Source organism: Manacus candei, unplaced genomic scaffold (assembly GCF_025592945.1).
Source record: "Manacus candei isolate 608988 ecotype Guabito, Panama unplaced genomic scaffold, ASM2559294v1 h1tg000009l, whole genome shotgun sequence".
NCBI classification, from domain to species: domain Eukaryota; kingdom Metazoa; phylum Chordata; class Aves; order Passeriformes; family Pipridae; genus Manacus; species Manacus candei.
In genome coordinates, this window is record NW_026138057.1 from 3,977,871 (window position 1) to 4,005,839 (window position 27,969).

Sequence of the window (27,969 nt, forward strand, 5' to 3'; positions counted from 1 at the left end):
TGAACACCCTTTTCTGCATTCCTGGGGAGGAATGGGATAAAGAGACAATGGGGGGGGGGAACAAGAGGGGCACTGGGGTGGAAAACGGGACTACGGGAAGCAGTGGGAAGCCCTGGGATGGGTGGGAATGGGGGTCCCTGGAGCTTCATTCCGGGGTGACGATTTTGGGGACACACAAAACCTTGTGGCCCTGGGGGGAGCTGGCCTGGAGCCCTCCCGGGAATGGGAATGACAGGGGGTCCCACCCACGTCCAGGATCAAGGAAAAGGGAAAGGGAGGGAATCTGGTGGGAATCTGGCGGGAGTTGTGGGGCGTGGCACGTGCCAGCATGGCGTGAGGATATGGGCAGCCCTCTGCCCTCCTGCTTCCCGGGTTAATGATTTCCAAGGAATACTCAAATCCCAGCTTCTCCCTCTCCAGAGCCCACAGAGCCTTTGCCCGGCGGGGTAAGAGAGGGGGGAGCTGGGAGCCCGTGGCCTCGGGGCTTGCAGGGGCTGATTTCCTGGTGGGACGGATGTGGGAGAACACGGTGCCTCCTCCCAGGGCGGGACTGGGGCCAAATCCCCTTGTTCCGCATTCCCGGAGAGGCAACGGAGCGTTCCAGGACGAATTCGGGACTGGGGGGCTCAGAGCCGCTGGAGCCCCGCCCCGCTCCGGCCCCCGGTGGGCACAGGAGGAGGAGAAGGAGAGGGGACAGTGGGTGTTGGGAATGCCGGGGCTGGGACACGTGGAAAAGGGGTGGTGCTGCTGCCGGGCAAGTTTTGGGGGCGCTGGAAGGGGGGGGGGAGGGGGGGACTTGGGGCCCGCGGGTGGGGATAGGGGAAGGAGGGATGGGAAGTAGGGAAGTAGGGGATGGGGGCATGGAAGGAGGGGACAGGGACCAGGGAAGAAGGGATGAGATGAGGGGAGGGGACAGGAACCCGGGAAGGAGGGGACTGGGACTGGGGAAGGAGGGAGGTGGACCAGGAGGAGTGGACAAGGACTAGGGAAGGAGGGGATGGGATCCAGGGAGGGAGGGATGAGGACAGGGAAGGAGAGAGGGATGAGGACAGGGAAGGAGGGGACGTAGACAGAGAAGGAGGGATGAGATCCAGGGAGAGAGGGATAAGGACAGGGAAGGAGGGATGAGAATAGGGAAGGAGGGGACAAGGACAGGGAAGGAGAGGACGAGGACAGGGAAGGAGAGGACGAGGATCAGAAAGGAGTGAGGGATGAGAACAGGAAAGCAGGGAAGTGATCAGGGAAGCAGGGATGCCAGCAGGACTATCTGGACCGCAGACCTACCTCGCCGTGTCACGCCGTTATGCCCTGGGAGGATCCCTGGGGACACTTCCAGCCTCCAGCCCCCTACCTGGGCAGGCAATCCCCACGGGATGCTCAGGCCAATCCCGTTCCCAGGTGCAGCATGGTGGAGGTGACGGTGACGCCGCGGTCCTCGCTGGCTGACCGGCCGGTGCAGCTCCGGGTGCGGGGCCTGTCCCCGTCCCAGCTGGTCACCCTGCGCGCGTGGCTCAAGGACGAGCAGGGCGAGCGCTTCCAGTCCCGCGCCTTCTTCCGCGCCGACGGATCGGGAGAGGTGGATCCCGGGAGCCAGGCCGCGCTGGGGGGCAGCTACTCCGGCGTGTGGCCCATGGGGCTCTTCTGGTTCCTGCAGCCCGACACGCTTTTCCGCCGGCTGGTGAAGCGGGATGTGGCCGGGAGCCCCTTCCTGGTGCGGCTGGAAGTGTTCGACGGGGTCCAGCTGGGTGCGGAGCCGCAGGAGCGGCTGCTGGGATGGTGCGAGGCCGAGCGGTGGTACGTGGGGCCCGGAGTGCAGCGGGTGCCCGTCCGCCAGGGAAGGGTCCGAGGGGCCCTGTTCCTGCCTCCTGGTGAGCACCACGCAGCGGGGAGCCCGGGATGCATGGCCTCGGGACCCCTGGGATAACGAACAGCAGGACCCCCAGATGCTCAACCTCTGGACCCTTGGGATGCCCAGCCTTGGGATCCCTGGGATATCAAACATCAGGACCCCCAGTTACCCAGCCTTGGGATCCCGGGATATTGAACCTTGGGATCCCAGGATGCCCAGCCTTGGGAACCCCGAGATACTGAACCTTGGGATCCCAGGGATAACAAAGATCAGGACCCCCAGGATGCCAAACCTCGGGACCTCTGGGATACCAAACCTTGAGACCCCTGAGATGTCAAACCTCGGGACCCGCAGGATGTCAAACCTCGGGACCCGCAGGATGTCAAACCTCGGGACCCGCAGGATGCTCATTCTCAGGACCTGTGGGATGCGAAAACCTTGGGATCCCCGGGTTGCCAAACCTCAGGACCCCCAGGATGTCCAGCACTGGCACCCCTGGGATAACAAACATTGGGACCCCCAGGACGCCCAACCTCAGAACCCCTGGGATACCCAGCCTTGGGATCCCTGGGATAGCAAACATCAGGACCTGGCCTCGGGACCCACGGAATGCCCAGTCTTGGGATCCCTGGAATGCCCAGCCTTGTGACACCCGGGATACTGAAACTTGTGACCCCTAGGATACCAAACCTCAGGACTCCTGGGATACCCAGCCTTGCACCCCAGGATGCCCAACCTTGTAATCCCGAGGATGCAGGACAGTGGCTCCTCGTCCCTGACATTCTCCGTCTTCCCGCAGGTCCAGGACCCTTCCCGGGGGTGATCGACATGTTTGGAGGCGCCGGGGGGCTGATCGATTTCCGGGCAGGACTCCTGGCCAGCCGGGGCTTTGCCGTGCTGGCCCTCGCCTTCTTCGCCTACGATGACCTGCCCCAAGTCCTGTCCCAGTTCGACCTGGAATACTTCGAGGAGGCGGCGGATTTCCTCCTCCGGCATCCCAAGGTGAGTCCTGGAGCATGGAGAGGAGAATCTGTGAGCCGGGATGTCCTGGGGCAACCTGGGCAGTGGGATGTCCATGTGACCAGGGATGTCCCAGGGATGTCCCAGGAACGTCCTGGGGACTGGGGGCATCCTGGTGAGCAGGACATCCCTGTGACCACGGATGTCCCAGGGATGTCCAGGTGACCAGGGATGTCCCAGGATTGTGTTGAACACCGGGGATATCTCAGGGGCTGGTGGCATCCCAGGTGACCAGGGCCATCCCAGTGATTTCCCAGGAATGTCCCAGCAACCAGGGATGTCCCAGTAATGCCCCAGGGGTTGTCCTGAGCACTGGGAATATCCCAGGGACCGAGGGCATCCCAGTGAGCAGGATGTCCAGGGGACCAGGGACATCCCACGAAGACATCCTTGTCCTGGTGCCCAGGGGTGTTCCACTGATGTCCCAGAGATGTCCTGGCAAGCGAGGAACATCCTGGCGACCGGGAACGTCCCAGTGAGGGTGTTCTCCCCACGGCTGGGAACACCCCGGTGCCATCCCACTCATCTCCCGTCTGGCTCCATGTCCCCCTCTCCAGGTGCGAGGCCCTGGCCTGGGCGTGGTGGGCGTCTCCAAGGGCGCGGAGGTGGCCCTGGCCCTGGCCAGCTTCCTGCCGCAGGTGGTGGCCACGGTGTGGATCAATGGCACGGCCTTTCTCCACGGCACCCCGCTGGTCTACAAGGACCTGCGCATCCCACCCATCCCCTACCGCGTGGAGCGCGTCCTCCTCACCGAGGCGGGAGCCTTGGACAACTCCGCCGTCTTCGCCGACCCCCGCGACCCCGCCTACCGCGCCTCGGCCATCCCAGTGGAGAATGTCCGCGGGAAGGTGCTGTTCGTGGTGGGAGAGGCCGACCGGAGCTTCAACAGCAAGCTGTTCGCCCAGCTGGCCCTGGCGCGGATGCCCCCGGAGAGCGGGCGGATCCTGTCGTATCCCGGCGCCGGGCACCTCATCGAGCCGCCCGGCTCCCCCCTGTGCAGCGTCTCCTGCATCCGCAGCTCCCCCCGGCCCGTGGTGTGGGGGGGGGAGCCCCAGCCCCACGCCCGCGCCCAGGAACACTCCTGGCACGAGATCGTCCGGTTCCTGGAGCAGCAGCTGGGCCCAGCCGCCACCACGAAACTGTGAGGGAGCGGGAGAGGGGGTCGGGAATACCGGGATTGGCGCCAACGGGAATAAAGCGGCACCTGCTGGATCCTGGTTGTGCTTCTGGGGGAGCTGTGTGGGACATATATGGGATATACGTAGGACATCTGTAGGACATATATAGGGCATGTATAGGATATATATACAGGATATAAAGAGGACACAGATGGACAGATACATATAGGATATATATGGACATATATATAGGATATAAAGAGGACACAGATGGACAGATATATATAGGATATATATGGGATATATATGGACATACATATATGGGATATATATGGACATATATATAGGATATAAAGAGGACACAGATGGACAGACCTATATGGGATATATATGGGATATATATGGACATATATATAGGATATAAAGAGGACACAGATGGACAGATATATATAGGATATATATGGGATATATATGGACATATATAGAGGATATATATGGGATATATATGGACATATATATAGGATATAAAGAGGAGATGGATGTATATATAGGACATATATAGGACATCTATAGGGCATCTATATTTAGGACATATATGGGACATAGATATAGTACACACACATAGATATAGGACAGATATAGGACATATATAGGATGTATAGAGAGTACATATAGGACATATATCAGACATTGGACATATATATATAATACATTTATCAGGCATAGGTCAGACATATATTGGATTTGTATAGGACACCTATCAGATATATGTTGGATAAATATAGGACACGTATCAGACACATCTAGAACATATATCGGCCATATACATCTGCCATCGCTTCCTGATGCGGTTTTAGGGGATCATATCCAGCCCCCCCAGTCCCACACACCTTCCCACCAGGATTCCAGTGCCTCTGGGAGCTGGCATGGTCCCATTCCCACCCCAGGGCAGGGAACAGGGAATGGCTGTGCCTGTCACTCTGGGAAGGGCCGGACGGTGACTTAGTTTAATCTGCAGTAAAGAGAAATCCCGGAAGGGAAAGTTCTGGAAAGGGAGGCAGAGGGAACGCACAAAGTGCCCCACGGAGGATTTTGCATTCCTTGTGGCACTGCCAGTGGCAAATTCCCAGTCCTAGTGCCCTGGAGCCCACCGGGGCTGTGCCACCGTGTCCCCCAGCCCCTGTGCAGGATCCCAGTCCCACGGGAACGGCATGTCCAGATGTTACTGTGGCAAGCAGGAATCAGGGCACACGCTACCTTTTCTTCCCTCCTGGATCGAGCTGGGCATCCACCGGGAGAGTTTTCCAAGCGTGGGATAAGCTTGGTTTGTCCCGGGTCACCGTGACACGGCCACGGGAGGTGACCACGGGGCCAGGGCACTGAGGTTGCCATCGGCACAGGAGCGAGGAGCCCTGGGCAGAGCTCATCCCACCCGGTCAGCTGATCCCCTCCGGATATAAATCCGTGTGGGAAAGCCCCGTGTGCCGCCCGGTTCACACCACCATGGGACAGAGCTGCTCCTTCCTCCTGCTCCTCTTCCTCCTGGCCCTGTGGCCCAGGGCCACCGTGTCGTTCCTGCGGCACCGCTACACCTGCGGAGAGCTGGGAATGCAGCTCCTGGTATTCCCGTCCCACGGCCGCTCCGTCCGCTTCAAGGTCCTGGGTGAGTGTGGGATGAACCCCTGGACCCCCTTGGGGTGCTGGATCCCTGAAACCCGAGATTTTCCATGGGATAAACCCAATGGATTGAACGAGGGGCAGGTGCTGCTCGGGGGGGGGGGGGATCTGTGCGCCCGCCACCCTCAGGAGCATCCTGGCACCCGGATGTGTCACTTCCCTGTGTCCATGGTGTCCCACCAGACGAGTTTGGGACCCGCTTTGACGTGGCCAACTGCTCCATCTGCCTCCACCGGCTCAACTCCGGGGAGGATGGATCTGTCATCTTCTCCTCCGGATACAAGGGCTGCCACGTCCTGCTCCAGGTGACATTCCCACCCCTTCCCCTGCCCCTTCCTGCTCCAGGTGACATTCCCACCCCTTCCCCTGCCCCTTCCTGCTCCAGGTGACATTGCCATCCCTTCCCCTGCCCCTTCCCGGTGGGATGGAGGTGACTATCCCTCATATCCCACTGCAGGGGAACCGCTACGTCCTGAGGGTGCAGCTGGAGGAGCTGCTTCCCAGTGGGATCCTGCTCACCTCCTCCGAGGTCAACATCACCTGCCCGAAGCCGGGTGGCTACGAGACGCTCCCGGACAGCATCCCGGAGCAGGGCCGGGATAGTGGAATCCTGGTCTCCCACACTGGTCTCCAGCACCATGTCTCCCAGTCCTCCCTCACCCTGACAGGATCCCACACCCACTCGGAGCAGCTTCACACTGTGGCACAGAATGGGCCCAGCTCGGTGCTTCCCGGGATTCCACCCCAGTCCAACCCAGTTCGCCCAGGGCTTCCGTCCGAGTCTACTGGGATTCATCCCATCTCCAATATCCAGGGAGGCTTCAATCACCCGGGAGTGCAGCCCCTCCGCCCTGGGGGTCAGACCCAGCCAGGGCTTGGCCCAGGGCTTGACCCAGGGCTTGTATCCCAAAATCCTCCCAGTTGGAGGCTTCCTGGGGGTCAAACTTGGCCAGGCCTTCGCCCAGAGTTTGTATCCCAAAACTCTCCCAGTTGGGTGAATCCCGGGAGTCAGACTCAACCAGGGCTTCGCCCGGGGTTTGTGTCCCCAAACCACCCCAGTTCGGTGAATCTCTGGGGTCAAAATCAACTTCGTCCAGGGCCTGTATCCCAAAATTCTCCCAGTCTGGTGCATCCCGGGAGTCAGACCCAGCCAGGGCCTCGCCCAGGGTCTGCATCCCAAAATTCTCCCAGTTCAGTGTATTCTGGGAATCAAAATCAACCAGGCCTTCATCCAGGGTTTGTATTCCAAAATCCTCCCAGTTCGGTGCATCCCGGGAGTCAGACCCAGCCAGGGCCTCGCCCAGGGTCTGCATCCCAAAATTCTCCCAGTTCAGTGTATTCTGGGAATCAAAATCAACCAGGCCTTCGTCCAGGGTTTGTATTCCAAAATCCTCCCAGTTCGGTGCATCTCGGGAGTCAGACCCAGCCAGGGCCTCGCCCAGGGTCTGCATCCCAAAACTCACCTGGCTTGACCCCTGCTGGTGCTCACCCTCCAGCAGGATTCCTGCGCCCAGGATCTCAGCTCCCAAACCAGCCAGGAATGGCTCAGCCCGGTTTTCTTTCCGGCTCCCAAACTGCGCTCCCGAGCCACACTGGGCTGATCCATCCCGGCCATCCCAGTCCGGCTTTAGTGCGCCCGGGACTCTCATCCTGGCCGGGTTTGATCAGCCCTGGACTCCAGCCTGGATTGCTGCATCCCGGGATCCACAATCCGCTCCAGCCCACGGCACTCTTCTACCCTTCGGGAGGGGCAGGTATGGTGGAAAAGCGGGATGAAGGGATGCAGCCCTGGATCTGAGGCTGGACCAGGGGCTGGGATAAGAGGAACTGGCCTCAAGTTGTGCCAGGGGGAGGTTTGGGTTGGATATCAGGGAAAATTTTCCATGATAAGGGTTGTGCAGTCCTGGACAGCACACCTGGAAGCGTCCCAAAAACACGTGGCTGTGGCACTTGGGGATGTGGTGGCCTCGGCATTCCTGCGGGAACGGTTGGACTCCGTGACCTTAGAGGGCTTTTCCAACCCAACAATTCCAGGATTCGCCAGGGGGACTTTGTGACGGGGGAGTTCCCGAGGAGGAGTTCTGATCTCTTCCCACCCTCAGGAATGCAGCTGACGCGGGAGCAGTGCCAGGTGCCGGTGGGCCGGATGCCGTGCGTGGCTCCGCAGGGACGGGACGGGTGCATCCAGGCGGGATGCTGCTACGACGACACGGATCGTGCCACGCCCTGCTACTACGGGAACACGGGTAGGGCGCTCGGGGAGGGGCATCCCGGGAATCCCCTGGGCACTAGGGTGATGGAATGTCTCCGTGGTGCCGCAGCCACCGTGCAGTGCCTGCGGGAGGGGCAGTTTATCCTGGTGGTCCCGCGGGGAATGGCCGTGCAGCCCTACAACCTGGACAGCGTCCGGCTGGCCGGCAGCCAGGCGGGGTGTGAGCCCTTCCGCGTCACCGAGAGCTCCGTCATGTTCCGCTTCCCAGTCACGCACTGCGGGACCACCGTGCAGGTACCGGGAGACCCCCGGAGCGCCCCCGGGGAAGGGAGAGGGCCGGGAAACACTCGGGACAAAGAGCTCACCCAGCCTCCACCTCGTGCCTCAGTCCCTGACCCATTTATCCCTCTGGATGCTCCCAGCTCCATAACCCAACCTCAGGGCAAAGAATTCACCCGCACTCTGCCTCGTGCCTCAAACCCTCATCCATGAATCCCCTGGAATGCTCACAGCTCGTTTCCATGTTTTTCTCTAAAACCCATGTCAGGATAAGGAATTCATCTATTCTCTGCCTCATGCCTCAAACCCTGATCCATTTGAACTCCAAGATGCTCCCAACTCCAAAAGGCTCTTCAGGATAAAGAGCTTTGTGCCTCAAACCCCGATCCATGTATCCCCCAGGATGCTCCCAGCTCCATAACCCACTTCAGGATAAAGAGCTCACCCTGATCCATGTATCCCCCGGGATGCTCCCAGCTCCATAACCCACTTCAGGATAAAGACCTCATCCACACACTGCCTCCTGTCTCAGAGCCTGATCCGTGGATCCCCCAGGATGTTCCCTGTTCCTATGTCCCCTCCAGGTGATCGAGGACCGGCTGATCTACGAGAACCAGCTGATCTCCACCATCGATGTCCAGGGATCCTCCCGCGGCTTCGTCACCCGGGACAGCGTCTACATGTAAGGGAAAGGCGGGAAAAGCCGGACACAGAGCCAGGATTCCCCTTTGGAAAGCCCGTCCTGCCCTCCCACCCCGGGATCAACCCAATCCTCGCTCCTGCCAAATTCCCAGCTTTCCCCCCCCAGTTTGGGCTGGGAGAGGTGATGCCGGAAGGGGCAGATGGAGGATTTGGGAGTCTTCCAACTTCCTCTGCCCCTTCCCAGTCTCCAGGCTCGGTGCATCTACAATGCCAGCGACCTCCTTCCCTTGGGAATGGAGGTGGCTGTGCCCCCCACGGCCGCTCCGTTGGCAATGCCGGGACCGCTGGGGCTCGAGCTCCGGATTGCCACCGGTGAGCGATTCCCGGCTTCCCACCCCGCTCCCAACCCCGCTCCCCATCCCGCTCAACCCCTCCCAACATTCCCACAGATGAATCCTACAGCTCCTACCACCCCGTGGGCGACTTCCCCTTGGTCAGGGTGCTCCGGGACCCCATTTTCGTGGAAGTCCGGCTGCTCCAGAAGACGGATCCCAACCTGGTGCTGGTGCTCCACCAGTGCTGGGCCTCTCCCGGCTCCAGCGCCGCCTCCCAGCCCCAGTGGCCCATCCTGGTGGACGGGTGAGTGGAGTGGGACGGGGGGATGGAGGTGAGGGTGGATGGATGGTGCCCACGGAGGGTCTTTGTTGCCTGTCCAGGTGTCCCTTCCAGGGGGACAATTACCGGACACGGATGGTGCCGGTGGGTCCGGCCTCTCCGGAGCTGCCATTCCCAAGCCACTACCAGCGGTTTGTCATCTCCACCTTCACCTTTGTGGAGCCTCCTGGGATGGCCGTGATGGAGGGAGAGGTGGGTTGTGCATTTGGGGCGTCCCAGTGTTGGGAATCCCTCATCCCAAATCCATCCCAGCTCCGAACTCCTCTTGTTGGTGCTTCCTCAAGGCTGAGAGTCCCTTTATGGGGCTTCCCCAAAGCCTGAATCTGTTTTTTGGGGGTCTCCTCAAGTCCTGGACCCCCTTTTTGGGGGTCTCCCTGAGTCCTGGAGCCCCTTTCCAGGGGTCTCCAGCTGATCCCAGCCCACCTATGTTTCCCAGGTGTACATTTCCTGCAGTGCCTCCGTGTGCCACCTGGCCCAGCCGGAGCCGTGCCGCCCCTCCTGCCAGCTGGGAGCAACCTCACGTAAGTCCGGGAGCTTCCTGGGATTTAGTGGTCCCTCTGTGTGCCCCCGTTTTCCCACCCCAACACTCTGTTCCCACCAGGAGCGCGTCGGTCTCCGGGGAACAGCAGGATGGGCGATGGAATGGGAACAGTCACATCCCAGGGATGCGTTGTCTTTCCCAAGGTTTCCAAGAGAGGGAAACCCCTTCATCCCTAAACAACCTTTCATCCCTCTAACTCATTTCCTCTTCACAGCTCCTGCCTCCACCCAACACTGCTGGATTTCTCTGGGAAAGCTGGAAAAATAAACCAGTGCAAATCACAGCTCTAGGGGTGGTTTATCCTGGGAGTGAGAAGAAAGGGGATCCTTTATCCCTATTCCCAAGCTGGAAACACCCCCAGCCCCCCAAATCCTATGCTGCTACCCACCAAACCCTTTACAGGAGCGGAACCCTTTCCCAATGGGATGACAGGGAATAATCCTTTATTTCCATACTGAAACTAAGTAACTGCATACAAAAACCTGCACGTTCCTTCCCTCCCTCCGCGCATCCCAGCCTCCAAATTCCAGGAGCGCAAGGACTGGGGAGGGGTGGGGGTTCACATCAGTTACAAGCACAAAAAAATTCTAAAGGCGGAAAACACAATGAATCAGGGGGAAAAAAGAAACCCTAAACAGCAAATTCACGGAGTGCGGGGAAGACAACGCCCGACTTCCCCCTTGCACTAACAGCTACAACAGGGGATCTTGATAATCCCACCGGGGTATTCCCACTTGGATAATCCCATACGGATATTCCCACCCCCCTCCCACCCCCAATCCCAGCAGGATCCTGGGATTACAGGCTGTAGAACTTGAGGCTCCGGTCCATCCCCGTGGACGCGATGAACTTGGCGTGGTGGCCAAAGGCCACTCCCGTGGTCAGGCCACTGTGCTCTGGGGGGTGGAAAACATTCCCAGGTGGAAAACATTCATGGCTCCCTGGTTCCCACGGATCCCAGCCCACCTCCAGCACCCCAACCCCCTCACCTGTGAAGTGCAGGATCTCCGTCCACTGCTTGCAGATGTAGATCTGGACATCGGTCCCGCCCAGCGCCAGGTAGGTCCCGCTCTGGTCGAAAATCAGGGATTTCACCTGTGGAGGAGAAGCGGAACAAGGCGTTGGGAAAGCTCCCAAAGCATTTTTGGGACGCTGGCCCCATTTTGGAGGGGGGGAAGGTGCTATCACACACACACACACACACACACCCCCCCACACCCACCTCAAAGTTGTTGTCCAGCTGCAGCGTCTTGAAGTTCTTGAGCTTCCGCAGATCCCAGAGTTTGACGGAGGAGTCGTCGGCGGCTGTGGCCAGGTAATATCCGTTCTCGGAGAAGGCGATGCTGGTGATGGGCCCGGAGTGCCCTGGGAAGTTGGCCACGTTGGTGCGTTCCTAGGGATGAGGGGGTTGGTTAGACAGGGAATCACAGTGCGGGAACGTGCCATCGTTCCGCTCTGGAGTTAAGGGGATGAACGGATCTTCTCGGGACAACCCCAACCATGGTTACAGTGTCACCACTGAAATCGGGCATTTTCGAAGGAAACTTCCTAAAACGTTCCCCAAAGTCCCACTCCTTGGACTCCCCCATATTCCCATCAAGGCCAGCCCTACCTTCAGATCCCAGATCTTGATTTGCGAATCCATCGTTCCCGTCCCAAAAATGAGCCCGTCCGGGTGGAACTGGGCACAGGTGAGAGCTGGAGAGACACGGGGACACTCGGGGTTGGGAATAATCAGGAGCGTTGGGAAGACTCAGGGACAGCAAGACCCCTCCCCCACAAACGAGTTGTCCAGAGCTCCAGAAGCCCAGAGACCCCCGGGATGGGGATACTCATCCCTAATCCTTACCACAGCCAGAGCTCTCATCCGTCACCTTGGTGAGGACACGGCCTGTCTGGATATCCGAGAAAGCCCAGTACTGGGAAAAAGACAGGAGAAGCATTGGCTCCAGAGCAGTAGGAAGCATGGGTGGGATCCGTGGGATGGGATGGGATGTGTCCCACCTGGTCATCCGAGGAGCTGAGCAGGTAATCTCCGGTGGCGTGGAGGCTGAGCCCGGTCACGGAGCCCTCGTGGGCACGGACCACCTGGACACAGGAGGCATTGGGAACGGACCAGATCCGGATCGTGGCGTCGGGAGAAGCCGAGAACACCAGCTCCTAAACGGGGACCATGTGGGAAGGTTAACGCGGGTAGGATTCACCTCCCCCAGAGCTCCCAGCTGGAGATTCCGGAGAAAAAGGGTCCCGAAATGCAAACTTGAGGAATCCTGGCCGTGAGGGGAGAGGCTGCAGGCACCTGGGATGGGTGGAAGACAACGCTGGTGACCTTCTTGGTGTGTCCCTTGAGCGTGGCCAGGATCTGCTCCGAGCTCTTGTCGAACACGATGACGTTTTTATCCGCCCCACCTGGAAAACCAAGCGGGAAGCGCTGGGATGGGAGTGTGGAGCCAACAACTCCAAATCCACCCGCTTTTCCTGGAAAATCCCACCCTCAGCAGCTTTGCCGTGAGGGGAGGGAGTCCTTCACCCCGTTGTCCCATCCTGCATTCCCAAAAGCAGAGAGATCCCATCCCAGGCAGCCGCATTCCTGCCTTACCGGTGAGGATCTTGTTGGTGTCGGAAGGACACAGATCCAAGGCCAGAATTCCCGGGATGCTGGCGCTGTGCAGCCCCTGTGCGAGGCAGGAGACCCCCAGATTAAATACCACAAGCAGGAAAACACTCCCAGAAGGAATCCAGAAACCTCAAGGGATTCCCAGCTCCTGGTTTTCCAGCCTTTTCCCATCCTGGCACTCACCACGTGGGAGGCGACCTGCCGGTACTTGCTGAGCTCCTCCGGCTTCACCAGCTCCTCGGGGACGGTCTTGCCCCTCTGGAAAACAGGGATAAACATCAGCCTCTCTTGGAGCACAGCATATTCTGGCTCCCATGGAATGTCTGGATGAGGTCACTCACCTTCTTACGCTCCGTGGTCAGCACCGTGGCCTTGTCTTGGAGCTGGAAAACAAGGGGAGGGTTGGTTGGCACAGGTCGGGAATTCCACGGGAGAACAGGACACACGGAGCAGCCCTTACCTTCTGGATGATCTCCGGGGTCATTCCCGCCAGCTCTCCCAAATCCATGGCCTCCCCGGCGCCCTGGGTGGGACACAGAAACAGGGGTGGAGAGGGACACCCAGAGGAGGGATTTGGCAGCTGGAACAAGCGGGAAAGGGGTCGGGAACGACCGGGCTGGGGAGCAGGGACTCACCGCCACGTTGGGCTGCGCCGACGGCACCGCCTGGGGCACGATGAGCCCGGCCTGGGGCTTCAGGGTGGCCAGAGCTGCGGGAACACCGTGAGTTGGGGCGGGGGGAGCGGGCACAGAGCCGTTCCCAGTGCCCCTCCCCAGTTCCCGCGGGACGGGGGGACTCACCTTCCCTGGCGGCCGTGACCTCCTTGGTGAGGCGGGCGATGACGCGGCAGGCGGCGTCGTGCTGGTACAGCGCGTGGGACAGCTCCTGGCGCGTGGTCTGCAGCTGCTGCCGCAGCGTGAAGCTGTGCAGCATCACGGCGTCCTGCGGGGCGGGACGGGGTCAGCCGGGGGGGGGACGTGCCATCCCACCCCACAGCCCACCGGAAACGGACCCACGGCTTACCCACTCGTCCTGCAGCGCCTTCAGGATGGCTGGGATGCTGGTGGCCGAGGGAGGCTTGGGGCGGATCGGGTGGGCAACTGGCAAGGAAAGGGGTCCTCCGTGTCCTCAGGAGCCCTTTGGATCCCTGTGCTCCATTCCCACCTTCCCAGACTCCCCCATCCCTCAGGAAAACCATTCCCAGTGCCACGAGCCACACTGGGCAACTGGCAAGGAAAGGGGTCATCCATGTCCTCAGGACCCCTTTGGATCCCTGAGCTCCCTTCCCACCTTCCCAGACTCCCCCATTCCTCAGGAAAACCTTTCCCAGCCCCATGAGCCACGCTGGGCAACTGGCAAGCAAAGGGATCATCTCTGTCCTCAGGATCCCTTTGGATCCCTGTGCTCCATTCCCACTTCCCCAGACTCCCCCATCCCTCAGGAAAACCTGTCCCAGCCCCACAAGCCACACTGGGCAACTGGCAAGGAAAGGGGGTCATCTCTGTCCTCAGGGTCTCTTTGGATCCCTGTGCTCGAACCTCATCTCACCAAATCTCCCATCCCTCAGGAAAACCTTTTCCCATCTCCCAAGCCACGCTGGGCAATGGGCGAGGAAAAGGGTCATTCCTGTCCTCAGCTCCATTCCCACCTCCCCAAACTCCCACATCCCTCAGGAAAACCCTTCCCAGCGCCACGAGCCACACTGGGCAACCGGCAAAGAAAGGGGTCATCCATGTCCTCAGGATCCCTGCGCTCCAATCCCACCTCGCCAAATCTCCCATCCCTCGGGAAATCCCCTCCCACCCCCGATTCCCAGGCAGTTCCCAGGCGGGGCTGGCGTTGCCGGGCACCTTTGATGTCGATGAGCTGCTCCTCGGCCAGGGGCTGGTTGTTGACGGGGTCGGTGCCGTTCTCGGCGATGTACTTCTCGATCAGCCGCCGCTCATACACATGGTTGGACACGGGCGACACGCACGGGTGCTCCGGCACCTCGTTGGAGACTGGGGGCCACGGGAATGGGGGTCAGGGCCCTGGGGGACCCTGCCTGCCCCAGAGCCCGGGAATCCCCTCTCCGGTGACTCTGCTAGGCCGGGAAAATCCCACCCGCTGACCCCACAGACTCGTGACACCCCGTCCCAGTGACCCCCCGGCCATGAACCCTGCAAATGAGGGACCCCATAAACTGCTCACCCCTGTCCCAGTGACTCCCCTCCCAGCAACACTCGAGCCTGGGAACCCCCTGCCCAGTGACTCCTGGCGTGGGAACCCCATAAACCGGTGACCCCCAGCCTGGGAACTTCATAAACCAGTGATCCCCTGCCCGGGAACCCCATAAACTGGTGATCCCCCTCCAGTGACCCCATAAACTGCTCACCCCTGTCCCGGTAACTCCCCTCCCAGCAACACTCAAGCCTGGGAACCCCCTGCCTAGTGACTCCTGGTGTGGGAACCCCATAAACCAGTGCCCCCCCTGCCCAGGAACCCCATAAACCAGTGCCCCCCCTGCCCAGGAACCCCATAAACCAGTGCCCCCCCTGCCCAGGAACCCCATAAACCAGTGCCCCCCCTGCCCAGGAACCCCATAAACCAGTGACCCCCCTGCCCAGGAACCCCATAAACCAGTGACCCCCCTGCCTAGGAACCCCACAAACTGTTGACCCCCCTCCAGTGACCCCATAAACTGCTCACCTCTCTCCTGGTAACCCTCCTCCCAGTAACACTCGAGCCTGGGAACCCCCTGCCCAGTGACTCCCAGTTTGAGAACCCCATAAACCAGTGACCCTCCTGCCTGGGAACCCCACAAACTGGTGACCCTGCTCCAGTGACCCCATAAACTGCTCACCCCTCTCCCGGTAACTCTCCTCCCAGTAACGCTCGAGCCTGGGAACCCCCTGCCCAGTCACCCCATAAACCGGTGACCCCCAGTCTGGGAACCCCATAACCTGGTGAACCCCTGCCTGCTGACCCCCAGTCTGGGAACCCCACAAACTGGTGACCCCCAGCCTGGGAACTCCATCACCCGCTGAGCCTCCCTCCAGTGACCCCATAGACCAGAGACCCCCTGCTCGGGAATCCCACAAGCCAGTGACCCCTGCCTGACGACCCCATAAACCAGTGACCCCCAGCCCAGGAACCCCATAAACCGGTGACCCCCTGCCCAGTGATCCCATAAACTGGTGACCCCCCTCCTAGTGACCCCACAAACTGGTGACCCCCCCCCAGTGGCCCCATAAACTGGTGACCCCCCCCCAGTGGCCCCATAAACTGGTGACCCCCCCCCAGTGGCCCCATAAACTGGTGACCCCCCTCCCAGTGACCCCATAAACTGGTGACTCCCCCCCCCCAGTGACCCCATAAATTGGCGACCCCCCTCCCAGTGATCCCCAACCTGCAACCCTCATGAACCAGTGACCCCCTGCCTGGGAAGCCCATAAAATGGTGACCCCCTGCCCAGCGACCCCAGTCCGTGAGCCCCATAACCCGAACAGTGACTCCATAAACCAGAGCGACCCTCAGTCTGGGAACCCCACAAACCGGTGTCCCCCCCTACCCAGGGACCCCACAAACCGGTGCCCCCTGTCCGGGGACCCCACAAACCGGTGCCCCCTGTCCGGGGACCCCACAAACCAGTGACCCCATAAACCGGTGCCGTCATGCCCGATGACCCCATAAAGCAGTGCCCCCCTGCCCGGTTACCCCACAAACAGGTGCCTCCCTGCTCGGTGACTCCATAAAGCAGTGCCCTCCTGCCCAGTGACCCCATAAACCAGTGCCCCCATAAACCAGTGCCCCCACAAACCGGTGCCCCCCCGCCCGCCGCCCCCCTCCCTCCGCACTCACTGGAGCAGATGAGCGCCATGGTGGCCCGCGGGAGCTGCGGCCCCGCTCCCGGTTCCGCTTTCCCGCTCCCGGTTCCCGGTTGGCGCGCGCGGCCCCCGAGCGCTCACGCGGCCACCGCCCCCGGAACCGGAAGCGCTCCCGCCATCCCCCGCGCGCCCTCCCCGGCCCCCGGCGGGAACGGCGCCTTCCGCTCCCCCTTTTATTGCCATGGCGACCGACTACAACTCCCGCCGTGCATTGCGGTGATACGGCGACTACAGCTCCCAGCGTGCCCCGCGGCGGCTCCGGGACTACAGCTCCCGGCGTGCCCCGCGGCAGCGGCGGCGCGGAGTAGCCCCCGGTGAGGGGGGGTCGGGGGGGGATCTCGGCGAAGGGGGGGAAATAGGGGGAAATAGAGGGAAATCGGAGGAAATTTGGGGGGATACGGGGGAATACGGTGGGTGTGAGCCCAGTGGAAGGAGAGCGGGGTGGAGGGAGAGCAGTGGGGGATTCTGGGGGGATCCAGGGGGATCGGGGGGGTTGTGGGAGGTGTGGGGGGAGTTGAGGGGAAGGGGGGGGAGCTGTGGGTCGGGGGATTTGGGGGGATCCTGGAGGGATCAGAGGGATCGCGGAGGGTGGGGAGACCTGGGCGGGGTGGGCACGGGGGGGATTGGGGGATCCAGGGGCGACTGGGGGGATCCAAGGAGGGGGGGGAATTGGGGGGATCCTACTGGGGTCACTGGGAGAATCGGGGGGTTGGGGGAACTGGGCGGGGGGGGGAATTGGGATGGGGTGGTCACAGGGGGGATTTGAGGGGATCCAGGGGGAACTGGGGGGAACTGAGGAATGTGGCTACAGGGGGGATTTGGGGTTCCGCGGGGCACTGGGGGGATCCAGGGGGGATTGAGGGGACCCCAAGGAGTGGATGGGACAGGAGGGGGTGGGCACAGGGAGGATTTGGGGTAATCAGGGGGAACTGGGGGGATTAGGGAGGACTGGGGTGCACAGGGGGTCTTTGTAGGGGGTGGTGATGGCTATGGCCCATCCCAAAGTTCCCCGCTCCTTCCTTTGGGAAGAGGGTGCTGGGTGCCCCCCCTTCCCCAGCCAGGCCCGGTGCCCTTGGCCGTGTCCCGCTGACTCCCAGCCATCCCAAAAATAGCTGGGACACCCAGGCCTGTGCCTGGAAGGCGAGAGGGGAGGGCGGAGCTTTGGGGCCTCCGCCCTCCCCTCCTGCTCAGGGGGACCCCAAACCCAGCAGGATGACCCCAAAACCAGCCCCTCTCGGCTCCCCCTCTCCCCACAGATCCTGGGATCCAGGATGGCCAGTGCCGGGGGGCTCCGGGCCCTGCTGGTCCTGCTCCTGTGGGCCCCATTCCTGCTGGGATCGGCAGCGGATGAAGCCAAGGGTGGCTCGGAGGGATTCCGGGGACACTCCAGCACTGCCACCATGGATGACCTGCTGTCCCGGCTGGGAAAAGCCTCCTGGGATACCCTGGAGGGCTGGGTGGGACCCCAAGCCCTGCAGATGGTGGCGGAGGTGGGATCCCCATCCCTAAATTTTCCCCCCGAGGAGGGACGTAGAGGGCTGTGTTCCCCCTTTTCCCAGGATAATGGTGGGATCCTGACCCCTCAGACCTTCCCTGGAGCCTCTCATGGAGGGACCTGGGGGGTTGTGTCCCCTTATCCCCTGGCTGGTGACAGCGGGAAGGTCCTAATCCCTAAATTTGCCCTGGATCCCCTCCAGGAGGAACACAGGGGTCTGTGTCCCCTTTTCCCCTGGCTGGTGACAAGGGGAAGGTCCCAATCCCTAAAGTTTCCCTGGAGCCTCTCCTGGAGGAACGCAGTGGTCTGCACCCCCTTTTCCTGGTCCCCCATCCCCATTTTTCCCCACAGAGCCTCTCCACCACCCTCTGGATCGTCTCCTCTGGAATCTCAGCTGCCCTGACCACGCTCTGCGGGATCCTGGCGGATCTCCTGGCCGCTTCCAGCATCGGTGGTGAGTTGGGATCATCCCGTGGGACGACTCCGGCCCCCATTCTCGGTGCCGCCGGTGACTCCCATCTCCCATTCCCAGGCCACCGGCTGGTGCGAGCGGCCGCGCTGAGCCCCGGGGAAGTCCAGCGGGTTCTCCTGTGGGCTCTGGCCGCCCTGGTGGGATCCTGGGTGTTATCCCGGCTCCGGGGGCTGCTGCTCCCGCTGCTCCGGGGGCTGAAGCTTTTCCTCTTCCTCGGAGCCTTCCTCCACGTGGCCGCTTCCAAGGAGAGCCCCACGGTGCAGGCGGGAATGCTGCTGGCCCTGTGGGTGCTCTACGCCCTCCTGGGGAGTCTGGTGGGATCCCAGAATCCCACTGCCCGGCTGGATGCGGCCGTCAGGAGCCTGGAGTGGAAGGTGGAGGAGCTGCGGCGGCGCCAGAAGTTTGGGGGGCCCCGGAACCGGGAGGATTGACCCCCCCCACACACACACACCCCACCAAAGCACTTCCCAGCTTGGCTCCGGAATTCCAAGCATGTCTTCCCCACCCCTGCTGAGCCCCCCCAGTTTTCCCTGGAGCATCCCTTCCCAGAGCTGGGGGGCCGTGCCTTGCCAAGTGCCACAAGTGCCTTCACCCTGGGGAGGGGGGTCCCCCAAAGCCCCCCCCGGAGCCCAAATCCGGGAGAGGAGCTCCCCCATTCCCTGCTCCACGGGGATATTGTGCCAATCTGGCCCAAAAGGGGAGCTCTGCTCGTTTGGGGGGGGCTGAGAGTCCCTCCCCCGGGGACCCCCCCACTGTCAATCCTCGGGGTTTCAGCTGCTTTTTAAACGGTTTTGATAAATGGTTTGGAATAAAGACGGGTTTTTCCGGCCTGGATCCGCTGCTTTCCCATGGGAAGGGGGTCCAGCTTGGAGCTCGGAGTGTGGGGGCTCCCCTGGGGGACCCACTTGGGGTGGGAAGGGAGGAAGAGGAGGAGGAGGGTGGGTTATTCGTGCCAGGATCCCACTGCCTTCCAGTTATTCCTGCTGTAATTCCCACTCACTCCGTGCTCCTGGCCGCGTCTGTTCTGGTCCTTCCCGTGTTCCTGGTGTCCCACAGTGTTTCCAAGTGTCCCTGGCTGGGGTGGGACAGGGAAGAATGGATAACAGCACCATCCCACCCTGCTCCAGGGTGTCCAGCACCAGGTGGGGATGGGAATGGGATGGGGAGTGGGGATAGGGAAAGGATGGGACGAGGATGAAAATGGGGAGGAGATGAGGATGAAAATGGGGAGGAGATGAGGATGGGGCTGGGGAACAGGGCTGGGAATGGGGACAGGATTGGGCTTGGAGTGGGATGGGGAAGAGGGCTGGGAATGGGGAACCGGGCTGGGAATGGGGAGCAGGGCTAGGAAGGGGAGCAAGGTTGGGAATGGGGAGCAGGCTGGGAATAGGAGCAGGGCTGAGAAGGGGAGCAGGGCTGGGAATGGGAGCGGGCTGGGAATGGGAGCGGGCTGTGCCTGGCGCCGGGCACGCCGGTGTTTAGGACCCGGCGGGACGAGGCGGCGCCGGTGCCGGTCCCGCCCCGGCCCCATTGTCTGGGCGCGGGGGCGGAGGGACGGGAGGCAGCGGCGGAGCCACGGCAGGGACCGGCGGCACCGGCGGCACCGGCGGCCCCACCGAGCCCCCCGGCCATGGCCCCGGGGCCCCGCCTGGCGCTGCTGGCGGTCGCCCTGCTTTGCGCCTCGGGTGAGTGGGAATGGCACCGGGAATGGGAACGTCACCGGGATCCCCCCGCCGCCGCGCTGGGATCCGCTCCCGCGTGGTCCCACGATCCGGGGCGATCATCCCCCCCTTCCCCGCGTTCGGGATCCCTCCCCCCTGTTCCGCAGGGATCCGCTCCCGCGATCCGGGACGACCTGACCACCCCCCCGTCCCCGCCCCTTCCCTGCATTCGGGGTCCCCGGGATCCGCTCCCGCCGGGATCACGAGAACCGGGAAGACCTGACCACCACCCCCCGCGCCTTCCCCGCCATCCGCGCCCCCCATTCCACGGGGATCCGCGCCCCCTCCACCACCTGGGATCCCAGGGATCCGCTGTGATCTCGAGGGGGAATCTCCTCGCAGTCTCCGCGGGATCCCCGCAGCCCGAGGCGATCCCCTTCCCCCGGGATCTGCCTCGCCTCTCCTCCCGGGTGGGATCGCGTGGGATCTGTTCCCGGCCGCGGGATCTAGGGTATCCAGGTGCCCGGGTATCCAGGTGGGATCTGCTCCCTGTGATCTGGGCAACCCGAATGGATCACACCTTGTGGGACCTGGTTCCGTCCCTCTCCCCACCGGGGTTGGATCCCCACAGGGCTGGAGGAACCGGGGGGCCCCCCTAAGCGCTGATCCCCCCAGAGTGACCCCTCCCCAAATCCCCAAATCCCCAAATCCCTGTCCCCCAGTGCCGACCCCCAACACTGGCGCAGGGATGGGGTAGCTTTGGAATGGGGTGACCCTGGCGTGGAGTAACCCTGGGATAGGGTGACTTTGGAATGGAGTGACCCTGGTATAAGGTGACCCAGGGATTGGATAAACCTGGCATGGGGTGACCCTGGGTTGGGATAACCCTGGCGTTGGGTGACCCTGGAATGGGGTGACTGAAATGGGGTGACCCTGGGATGGAGTAACCTTGGGATGGAATAACCCTTAGATGGGGTGACCCTGGATGGGATGACGCTGGGATGATGTGACCCTGGAGGGGGTGACCCTGGGGTAGGATAACCCTGGGATGGGGTGACTCTGGAATGTGGTGGCCCTGGGATAGGATAACCCTGGGATGATGTGACCCTGGGATAGGATAACCCCGGGATGGGGTGACTCTGGAATGTGGTGGCCCTGTGTGGTGCCACACAGGTGGGCCTGGAGTCCCCCTTGCCCCCCGTGCCCGCAGTGCCAGTGACACAGCCCCATCCTCACAGCGAGGGGTGACGGGGACCCCCTGGATCCCGTGTTCCTGCCGGCGGAGCTGGAAGTTCTGGGGGTTCCTGAGTATTACCGGCTGCAGCGGGTGGACCAGGACGTGCCCCCCAACTCCTCCCTGCACTCCCGCTCTGAGACATTCCTGCTGCTCCGGCACCGCGCCGGCTCCCAGGCCCTGCTCCAGGCCACCTACCCCCCCTTCAGCACCCGCCAGGTAAACGGGACCCCCAGAGCCCCCCTGGACCATCATGGGGTATCTCGGCCCCCCGACACCATCCCTGTGTCCCTGCAGGAGATTCCCATGGAGAGCCCACCCGGCTCAGCATCCTGGGCTGTCCGCGCCGTGTCCCTGGAGAGCTCCGTGTCCCCCGCCGAGCCCGTGGCTCGTGTCCTCTTCCACCTGCATGGGCCCGACTGGATGCCTGGGAAGCGGGATCACCTTGGGGTTCGGGACCACCCCAGGGTTCAGGATCAGCCCAGGGATTGGGACCACCCTGGGGTCCAGGATCATCCCAGGGAGCGGGACCACCCTGAGCAGAGGGACCACCCTGGAGACCGGGACCACCTGCGGCTCCGAGAGCATCCTGGGGTCCGGGATCACTCCAAGGTCCAGGATCACCCCAGGAACCAGGACCACCCTGGGAACCAGGAGTCCCTCAGGAAACAAGACCACCCTGGTGTCCGGGATCATCCCAGAGACCGGGATCACCCCAGGGACAGAGACCACCCCAGGGACTGGGACCACCCTGGGACCTGGAACCACCACCCGCAGCAGGACCACCCCCCGAAGGACCGGCATCCCCAGAAGGACTGGGATCACCCCGGGGCTCAGGAGCTGCCCTGCGTCACCCTGCACGCCCACCACCGCGGGCGGGTGGCCCAGGGCTCCTGTCACCTGCAGGTCAGTGCCACCCCCGGGGACCCCTGGGGGGGTGCCCGCTGCCCCCCCCACACCCACTAGCCCCCTGTCCCCCCCTTCTCCAGGCCCCCCTGGGCGTCTGCGTGGTGGAGCTGGAGATCCCCCTGCGCTGGTTCCTCCCGGGACCCCAGCGGAGCCGCCGGAAGGACGGGGACACCCCGCATCCCCCCGAGCCCCCGGAGAGCCCCAGCAGCCCCGAGGCGGCCGAGCTGCGCTACAGCGTGGGGGGGCCGGGGCACTGCGGGAAGGGGGACACGCCGCGATTCCTGGGAACGCTGGAGCTGCGGGCGGGAGAGCCGGAGCGGCGGCAGGAGGTGCGGCTGGACGACAAGGTCCTGCTGGGCGTCCCCGATGCCACCCTGCGCCCCGGGCAGAGGTTCAGGGCCACCATAGCCCTGAGGAACAACTTCACTGCGCACGCCCTGACCCTGCGGTGAGAGAGGGGACACGGCGGGGGGCACGGCCGGGAGGGGACACCGGGGCAGGGGGGACGCTGGGACAATGTGGGACACTGTGGGACACTGTGTGTGACACTGTGACAGGATGGGACACTGTGGGACACTGTGTGATGGTGTGTGACACTGTGTGGGACACTGTGACAGCATGGGACACTGTGGGACACTGTGTGACGGTGTGGGACACTGTGTGGGACACTGTGTGGGACACTGTGTGATGGTGTGGGACACTGTGGGGGACACTGTGTGTGACACTGTGACAGTGTGGGACACTGTGTGACACTGACGCTGGGACAGTGTGTGACAGTGTGTGACAGTGTGTGTGATGCTGTGTGTGACAACTGTGACAGTGTGACTGTGTGACAGCGATGCTGTGACACTGTGTGACAATATGTGACACTGTGTGTGACAATATGTGACACTGTGTGTGACAGTGTGTGACAGTGTGTGACACTGTGACAATGTGCGTGACAGTATGTGACAGTGTGTGACAGTGTGTGACACTGTGACAATGTGCATGACAGTATGTGACAGTGTGTGACACTGACACCGTGACAGTGTGTGACTGTGTGACACTGTGACAGTGTGACACTGTGACACCATGATTGTGCATGACACTGTGTGTGTGACAGTGTGTGACAGTGTGACACTGTGTGTGACAGCACGTGACACTGTGTGACGCTGTGACATGGGATCCTCCCCAGGATCAAGGCCAAGAAGGGACTGCAGGTGGTGGCCGCCCATCCCACCATTCCCAGCACCTGGAGCGCCCACCTGGAGCATTCCCGGGGTCCCAAGCACTCCCTGGCTGTGGTGACGTGCCGGCGGATCGGGGACACCCCTGGCAGCGGGAGGTAGGGGCTGGCACAGCGTGTGGCACTGCCCCATCCCAGAGTGTCCCAGTGGAGTCCCAGAGCCCCCATCCCTTACCCCGCCCCATCCCAGTCCATCCCACCTGGGTCCCGGTGATCCTGATCCCGGTGTGCATCCACAGGGTGTCCGACTCGGCCGCGTTCCTGCACCTGGAGCTGGTGGTGGAGAACGGGACGGGGGGCCCGGCACGGCCCCTCACCTGGCAGGTGGAGTATCCCGGCCAGGATCCCGAATCCCAGAAGGACAAGCTGGTGTGGGAGATCCAGGTGGCAGAGCGGGAAATCCGCGCCCTCGTCCCTCTGGTCCAGGTGGGTGCTGTTCCCTCCATCCCCCCCGTCCCGTGGGAGCGCCGGCTCATCCCCTCTGTCCCACCAGGAGCTGGAGATCCTGAACACGGCCCCACTGACGGGAATCCCGCGGGTCATCCCGGTGAAACTGGTGGCCGTGGAGGCGGGAGGTGGCGTGTCCGAGCTGGCCGATCCCGTGGGATGCGAGTCGGCCGACAAGCAGGTGCTGCAGGTGAGCTCCCTCCCGGCATTGCCGCCGCATCCCGCCCCGCCTGGCCCGGATCCCTGTCCGTCCCCCGGCATCACCTGTGCTCTTCCAGGTGTCGGATTCCTGCGACGCCGTGTTCGTGGGGGGCCGGGAGAGCCGGGGGGCGCGGGGGGCCCGCGTGGATTTCTGGGCGCGGCGGCTGCACGCGGAGCTCGCCTTCTCCGTGTGGGCCCCGCTGCTCCCGCTGCGCGTCCAGCTGGGAGACCCTGCCCTGGAGCAGCTCCGCGGATGGAGGCGGCCCGGGAATCCCGACAGGTGAGCGCCGTTCCCGGGGGGAGCGCCCGGGACTGTCCCTGTGTCCCTGGGATGGTGGGAAAGGGGTGAGATGGGAGCAGGGAGACCCGAAGCGCTTGTGACGCTTGTCCCTGTCCTCTCTGAGCCCTGTGACACTCGTGACATTTGGCCCTGTCCTCTCTGAGCCCTGTGACACTCGTGACACATGTGGCTGAGCCCTGTGACACTCGTGACATGTGCCCCTGTCCTCTCTGAGCCCTGTGACACTTGTGGCTGAGCCCTGTGACACTCGTGACATTTACCCCTGTCCTCTCTGAGCCCTGTGACACTCGTGGCACGTGTGGCTGAGCCCGGTGACGCTCGTGACTGTGTGTTCCTGTCCTCTGAGCTCTGTGACACTTCTGACCTGTGTCCCTGTCCCTCTGAGACCCCACACACTCCCATGTCCTGGCATTCCTGCCCCCCTTGCCCTGGGATCCCTGTCCCCCTGTCCCAGGATCCCTGTCACCTTGTCCTGGGATCCCCATCACCCTGTCCCGCAATCCCTGCCACCTATCCCATGATCCCTGTACCCCTGCCCTGCAATCCCTCTCCCCGCGCCCCAGGATCCCTGTCACCCTTCCGGAGATCCCTGTCACCCTGTCCCAGGATCCCCGTCACCTTGTCCTGGGATTCCCATCACCCTGTCCCAGGATCCCTGGCCCCCTATCCCGTGATTCCCGTCTCCCAGCTCCCCGTTGGAGGCCGAGGATGCGCCGGAGGAGCCGGAGCGGCGGGTGCGGAGCTGCCGCCCGCAGTTCCAGCGCACGGGGCTCCGTGTCCTGGCCCACTTCGTGTCCCACCCGCCGGACGGGGGCCGCTCCCTGTCCTACCTGCCCGGCCCCGAGTGGCTCCTGGACGTCACCCACCTGGTGGCCCCCCGGACCCGCGTGCAGGACCCCCGGGTGGCCTCGCTGGAGGGGGGGCTCGTGGTGGTGGGCCGGGAGCCCGGGGTTACCTCCGTGGAGGTACAGCGGGGGGGAGAGGGAAATGAGGGGGTGGAGGGGAGGCCTGGGGTGGGTTGGGGGGTGTCGGGGCTGCAGAGATGGAGGGGTGGGGCTGGAGGGCGTCCTGGGGGGAGAGGAACTAAGGAGGGAATCCGGGGGGTGGTCCTGGGAGGAGCTGGAGGGGTGCAGGGTCTGGGAAAATGGAGATGAGGGGCTAGAGAGGGTTGTGGGGTCAGTTTGGGGAGTCCCGGGGGGAATCTTGGGGGTGTTGGTGCCAGGGAAACGCAGGTGGAGGAGTTGGAGGGGTCCCGGGGGCAGAGGGGAGGGAAGTGAGGGGGTGAAGAGTCGGCTTGGGGGATGCTGGGGGAGCTGGGGGGCGTTGGGATGGAGGGAATGGAAATGGGGGGCTGGAGGGGGTCCTGGGCACAGGAGGGAAATGAGGGGACGAATGGAGGTCCTGGGGAATGTGGGGGCTGGAGAGATGGAGATGAGGGGGCTGGAGAAGGTCCTGGGGGGAGTTTGGGAGGTCCTGGGTGAGACTGGGGGTGTTGGGACTGCAGAGATGGAGATGGGGGGTTGGAGGGGGTCTCAGGGAGCTGAAGGGGGGTCCTTGGTTGGGATTTTGGGGGTGTTGGGACTGGGGAGATGGAAACAGGGGGTCCTGAAGGCAGAGGGGAGCTGGGGGAGTGCAGGGACTGGAGGGAGGGGGGGAGCTGGTGGGCTGGGAGGGAACTGGGGTGTCCAGGGCAGAGGTGGGAAGGGACACAACGGCCATGAGGGGTGTCGGGGGGGGTCTCACATAACCCCCCCCGGGCTCCACCCCAACCCAGGTGCGCTCCCCGCTCTCCGACTCCATCCTGGGGGAGCAGACGCTGGTGGTGTCCGAGGACAAGGTGACGGTGACGGAGCTCCGTGCCCAGGTGGTGGCAGGGCTCTCCTTGTCCCTCCGGGCACACCCGGAGCATCCCGGCGTGGTCACCGCCACCGCCCTGGGCACGCCCACCCTGCGCGCCCTTAAGCAGGTGAGATGGGCCGGAGGGGAGGGGGCTCCCGGCGTTCCCCATATCCCGCGATCCGCTGCCATCCCGCCCCTTATCCCGGCAGGAAGCCACGCTGTCCGTCTGGCTGTCCTTCTCCGACCGCACGCTGGCCCCGCTGGAGCTCTACGGGTGGCACGACGTGGCCTTGGCCGTGACGTCCCTGGATCGCTCTGTCGCCACCGTCGGGGGGTCTCCCGGCGTTCCCGCTTCCCACCCGTGGGTGGTGGCGGAGGGGCCGGGCCGGGGGGCTCTGCTCCAGCTCGCCCTGCACCCCCCGGACCCGTGCCGGCGTGCCCGGCAGCGCCCGGCCCCGCTGGCCACCGGCACCACCTGGCTCGAGGTGGGACACCCCCCGACCCCCGGGAGCCCCCGGCCCTTCCCGCGGGCCGAGGGGGCCATGTCCCGGGAAGCGGTGACCGTGGGGCGCGGGGACCCCGTGGGCGTGGGGCCGGCGGCCACCAAGTTCCAGGGATCCTCCTCGGAGGAGGATGAGGAGGAAGGAGGTTACGGACGCGACCGCGCAGAGGGGGAGCGGCAGGAGGAGGAGGAGGAGGAGATGGTGAAGGCCCCGGAGCGGGTGACCGACCTGGAAATCGGGATGTACGTCCTGCTGGGAGTGTTCTGCCTCGCCATCTTCATCTTCCTCGTCAACTGCATCTTCTTCGTGCTGCGCTACCAGCAGAAGGAGCTGCCCGAGCCGGGCGGGGCCCCCGCGGCCCCGCAGCCCCACAACTGGGTCTGGCTGGGCACGGACCAGGAGGAGCTGAGCCGGCAGCTGGATCGCCGGGAGCCGCCGCACCGGGAGCCGGAGCCCGCGGGTGCGGGGTGCAGCTGCGGGGGCTCGGCCGAGGACGGGGCTCCCCCCGAGCCGCCCGTGCCCCGCAAGGAAGGGGCGGCCCCGGGCGGGGGCGGCCGGAGGAAGAGGGTGGAATTCGTGACCTTCGGCCCCCCCCGCGCCCCCGAGGAGCCCCCCCCGGCCGCCCCCCACGTGCAGTCCATCCTGGTGGCCAGCGAGGACGACATCCGCTGGGTCTGCGAGGACATGGGGCTGCGGGACCCCGAGGAGCTCCGGAGCTACATGGAGAGGATCCGCGGCAGCTCCTGAGCCTGGGGAACCCCATGATTCCCGGGCAAACCAGTAAGGGACTGAATTCCTCCCCGTGCCGCGCCGGGGGGACACCGATCCCGGCCCCACGCGCGCCGGGAATCCCCGGCGACCCCGCCGAGAGGCCCAAGGAAGGGTCTCCAGAGGTTCTGGGATCCTGGCGGCTCCGGGGAGGAATTTGGGATGCCCTTACTGCTTTGGGTCTCATTGCGACATGGTGTTCATAGTGCTGATGATGATGATGGTGGTGGTGATTCCTGTGGTCTGATCCCGGGGAGGGATCCTGGTTATCCCGCCCCCTCCCTCTCCAATCCCTTCACCCTGGCCACACATCCATTTTGTACACATTTTTTACCGGGAACACCCAGGAAGGGGCTGCCAGGGGCTGGTATTTATGGAAAAGTTTTTAATTCTGACGTTGTTACAAAAATAAAGTATT

The 27,969-nt window shown here is 63.1% G+C and overlaps 5 protein-coding genes across 8 annotated transcripts in view; 4 read left to right on the forward strand and 1 right to left on the reverse strand.

Moving 5' to 3' along the window:
- The window catches only part of ZP1 (zona pellucida glycoprotein 1), a 38,517-nt gene extending 27,876 nt beyond the window's left edge, over positions 1 to 10,641 (forward strand). The window contains exons 2-12 of one of the 2 annotated variants that reach the window (XM_051776952.1): positions 5,500 to 5,650; positions 5,848 to 5,969; positions 6,122 to 7,418; positions 7,767 to 7,910; positions 7,986 to 8,170; positions 8,740 to 8,837; positions 9,042 to 9,169; positions 9,247 to 9,436; positions 9,514 to 9,664; positions 9,909 to 9,993; positions 10,074 to 10,641. In XM_051776952.1, the coding sequence (XP_051632912.1) occupies positions 5,596 to 5,650; positions 5,848 to 5,969; positions 6,122 to 7,418; positions 7,767 to 7,910; positions 7,986 to 8,170; positions 8,740 to 8,837; positions 9,042 to 9,169; positions 9,247 to 9,436; positions 9,514 to 9,664; positions 9,909 to 9,993; positions 10,074 to 10,189 (2,571 nt within the window). In that variant the 5' untranslated portion in view covers positions 5,500 to 5,595 and the 3' untranslated portion in view covers positions 10,190 to 10,641. Of the gene's footprint in view, positions 1 to 5,346; positions 5,651 to 5,847; positions 5,970 to 6,121; positions 7,419 to 7,766; positions 7,911 to 7,985; positions 8,171 to 8,739; positions 8,838 to 9,041; positions 9,170 to 9,246; positions 9,437 to 9,513; positions 9,665 to 9,908; positions 9,994 to 10,073 lie in introns of those variants that run through there. The other variant, XM_051776951.1, reaches the window with a different exon arrangement.
- Positions 388 to 4,081, forward strand: LOC127466331 (acyl-coenzyme A amino acid N-acyltransferase 2-like). Of its 3 annotated transcripts, none has more exons than XM_051777042.1 (4): positions 388 to 446; positions 1,399 to 1,868; positions 2,649 to 2,851; positions 3,427 to 4,081. In XM_051777042.1, the coding sequence occupies exons 2-4, from the start codon at positions 1,406 to 1,408 to the stop codon at positions 4,012 to 4,014; spliced, it is 1,254 nt and encodes a 417-aa protein (XP_051633002.1). In that variant the 5' UTR covers positions 388 to 446; positions 1,399 to 1,405; the 3' UTR covers positions 4,015 to 4,081. The 3 variants fall into 3 exon arrangements, with proteins under 3 accessions (XP_051633002.1, XP_051633003.1, XP_051633004.1); XM_051777043.1 differs by lacking the exon at positions 388 to 446 and adding an exon at positions 487 to 696; XM_051777044.1 differs by lacking the exon at positions 388 to 446 and adding an exon at positions 487 to 663.
- PRPF19 (pre-mRNA processing factor 19) lies at positions 10,435 to 16,611 on the reverse strand. Its single transcript, XM_051777039.1, has 16 exons — positions 16,471 to 16,611; positions 14,481 to 14,630; positions 13,654 to 13,730; positions 13,431 to 13,572; positions 13,266 to 13,339; positions 13,091 to 13,153; positions 12,972 to 13,013; positions 12,814 to 12,888; positions 12,613 to 12,688; positions 12,313 to 12,422; positions 12,018 to 12,173; positions 11,863 to 11,932; positions 11,626 to 11,711; positions 11,236 to 11,406; positions 11,003 to 11,108; positions 10,435 to 10,909 (listed from the first exon to the last, which is right to left on the reverse strand). The coding sequence occupies exons 1-16, from the start codon at positions 16,487 to 16,489 to the stop codon at positions 10,812 to 10,814; spliced, it is 1,515 nt and encodes a 504-aa protein (XP_051632999.1). The 5' UTR covers positions 16,490 to 16,611; the 3' UTR covers positions 10,435 to 10,811.
- Positions 16,612 to 16,857: 246 nt separating this feature from the next.
- On the forward strand, positions 16,858 to 19,297 carry TMEM109 (transmembrane protein 109). Its single transcript, XM_051777142.1, has 4 exons — positions 16,858 to 16,906; positions 17,753 to 17,986; positions 18,343 to 18,445; positions 18,524 to 19,297. Exons 2-4 carry the CDS (start codon positions 17,768 to 17,770, stop codon positions 18,892 to 18,894), a joined length of 693 nt encoding a protein of 230 aa, XP_051633102.1. The 5' UTR covers positions 16,858 to 16,906; positions 17,753 to 17,767; the 3' UTR covers positions 18,895 to 19,297.
- Positions 19,298 to 19,911: 614 nt separating this feature from the next.
- Positions 19,912 to 27,966, forward strand: TMEM132A (transmembrane protein 132A). The gene is made up of 11 exons (XM_051776925.1): positions 19,912 to 20,148; positions 21,363 to 21,577; positions 21,656 to 22,264; positions 22,348 to 22,715; positions 23,442 to 23,591; positions 23,732 to 23,918; positions 23,986 to 24,129; positions 24,218 to 24,420; positions 25,130 to 25,406; positions 26,216 to 26,407; positions 26,490 to 27,966. Exons 1-11 carry the CDS (start codon positions 20,094 to 20,096, stop codon positions 27,528 to 27,530), a joined length of 3,441 nt encoding a protein of 1,146 aa, XP_051632885.1. The 5' UTR covers positions 19,912 to 20,093; the 3' UTR covers positions 27,531 to 27,966.
- The last annotated feature ends 3 nt before the right edge of the window (positions 27,967 to 27,969 follow it).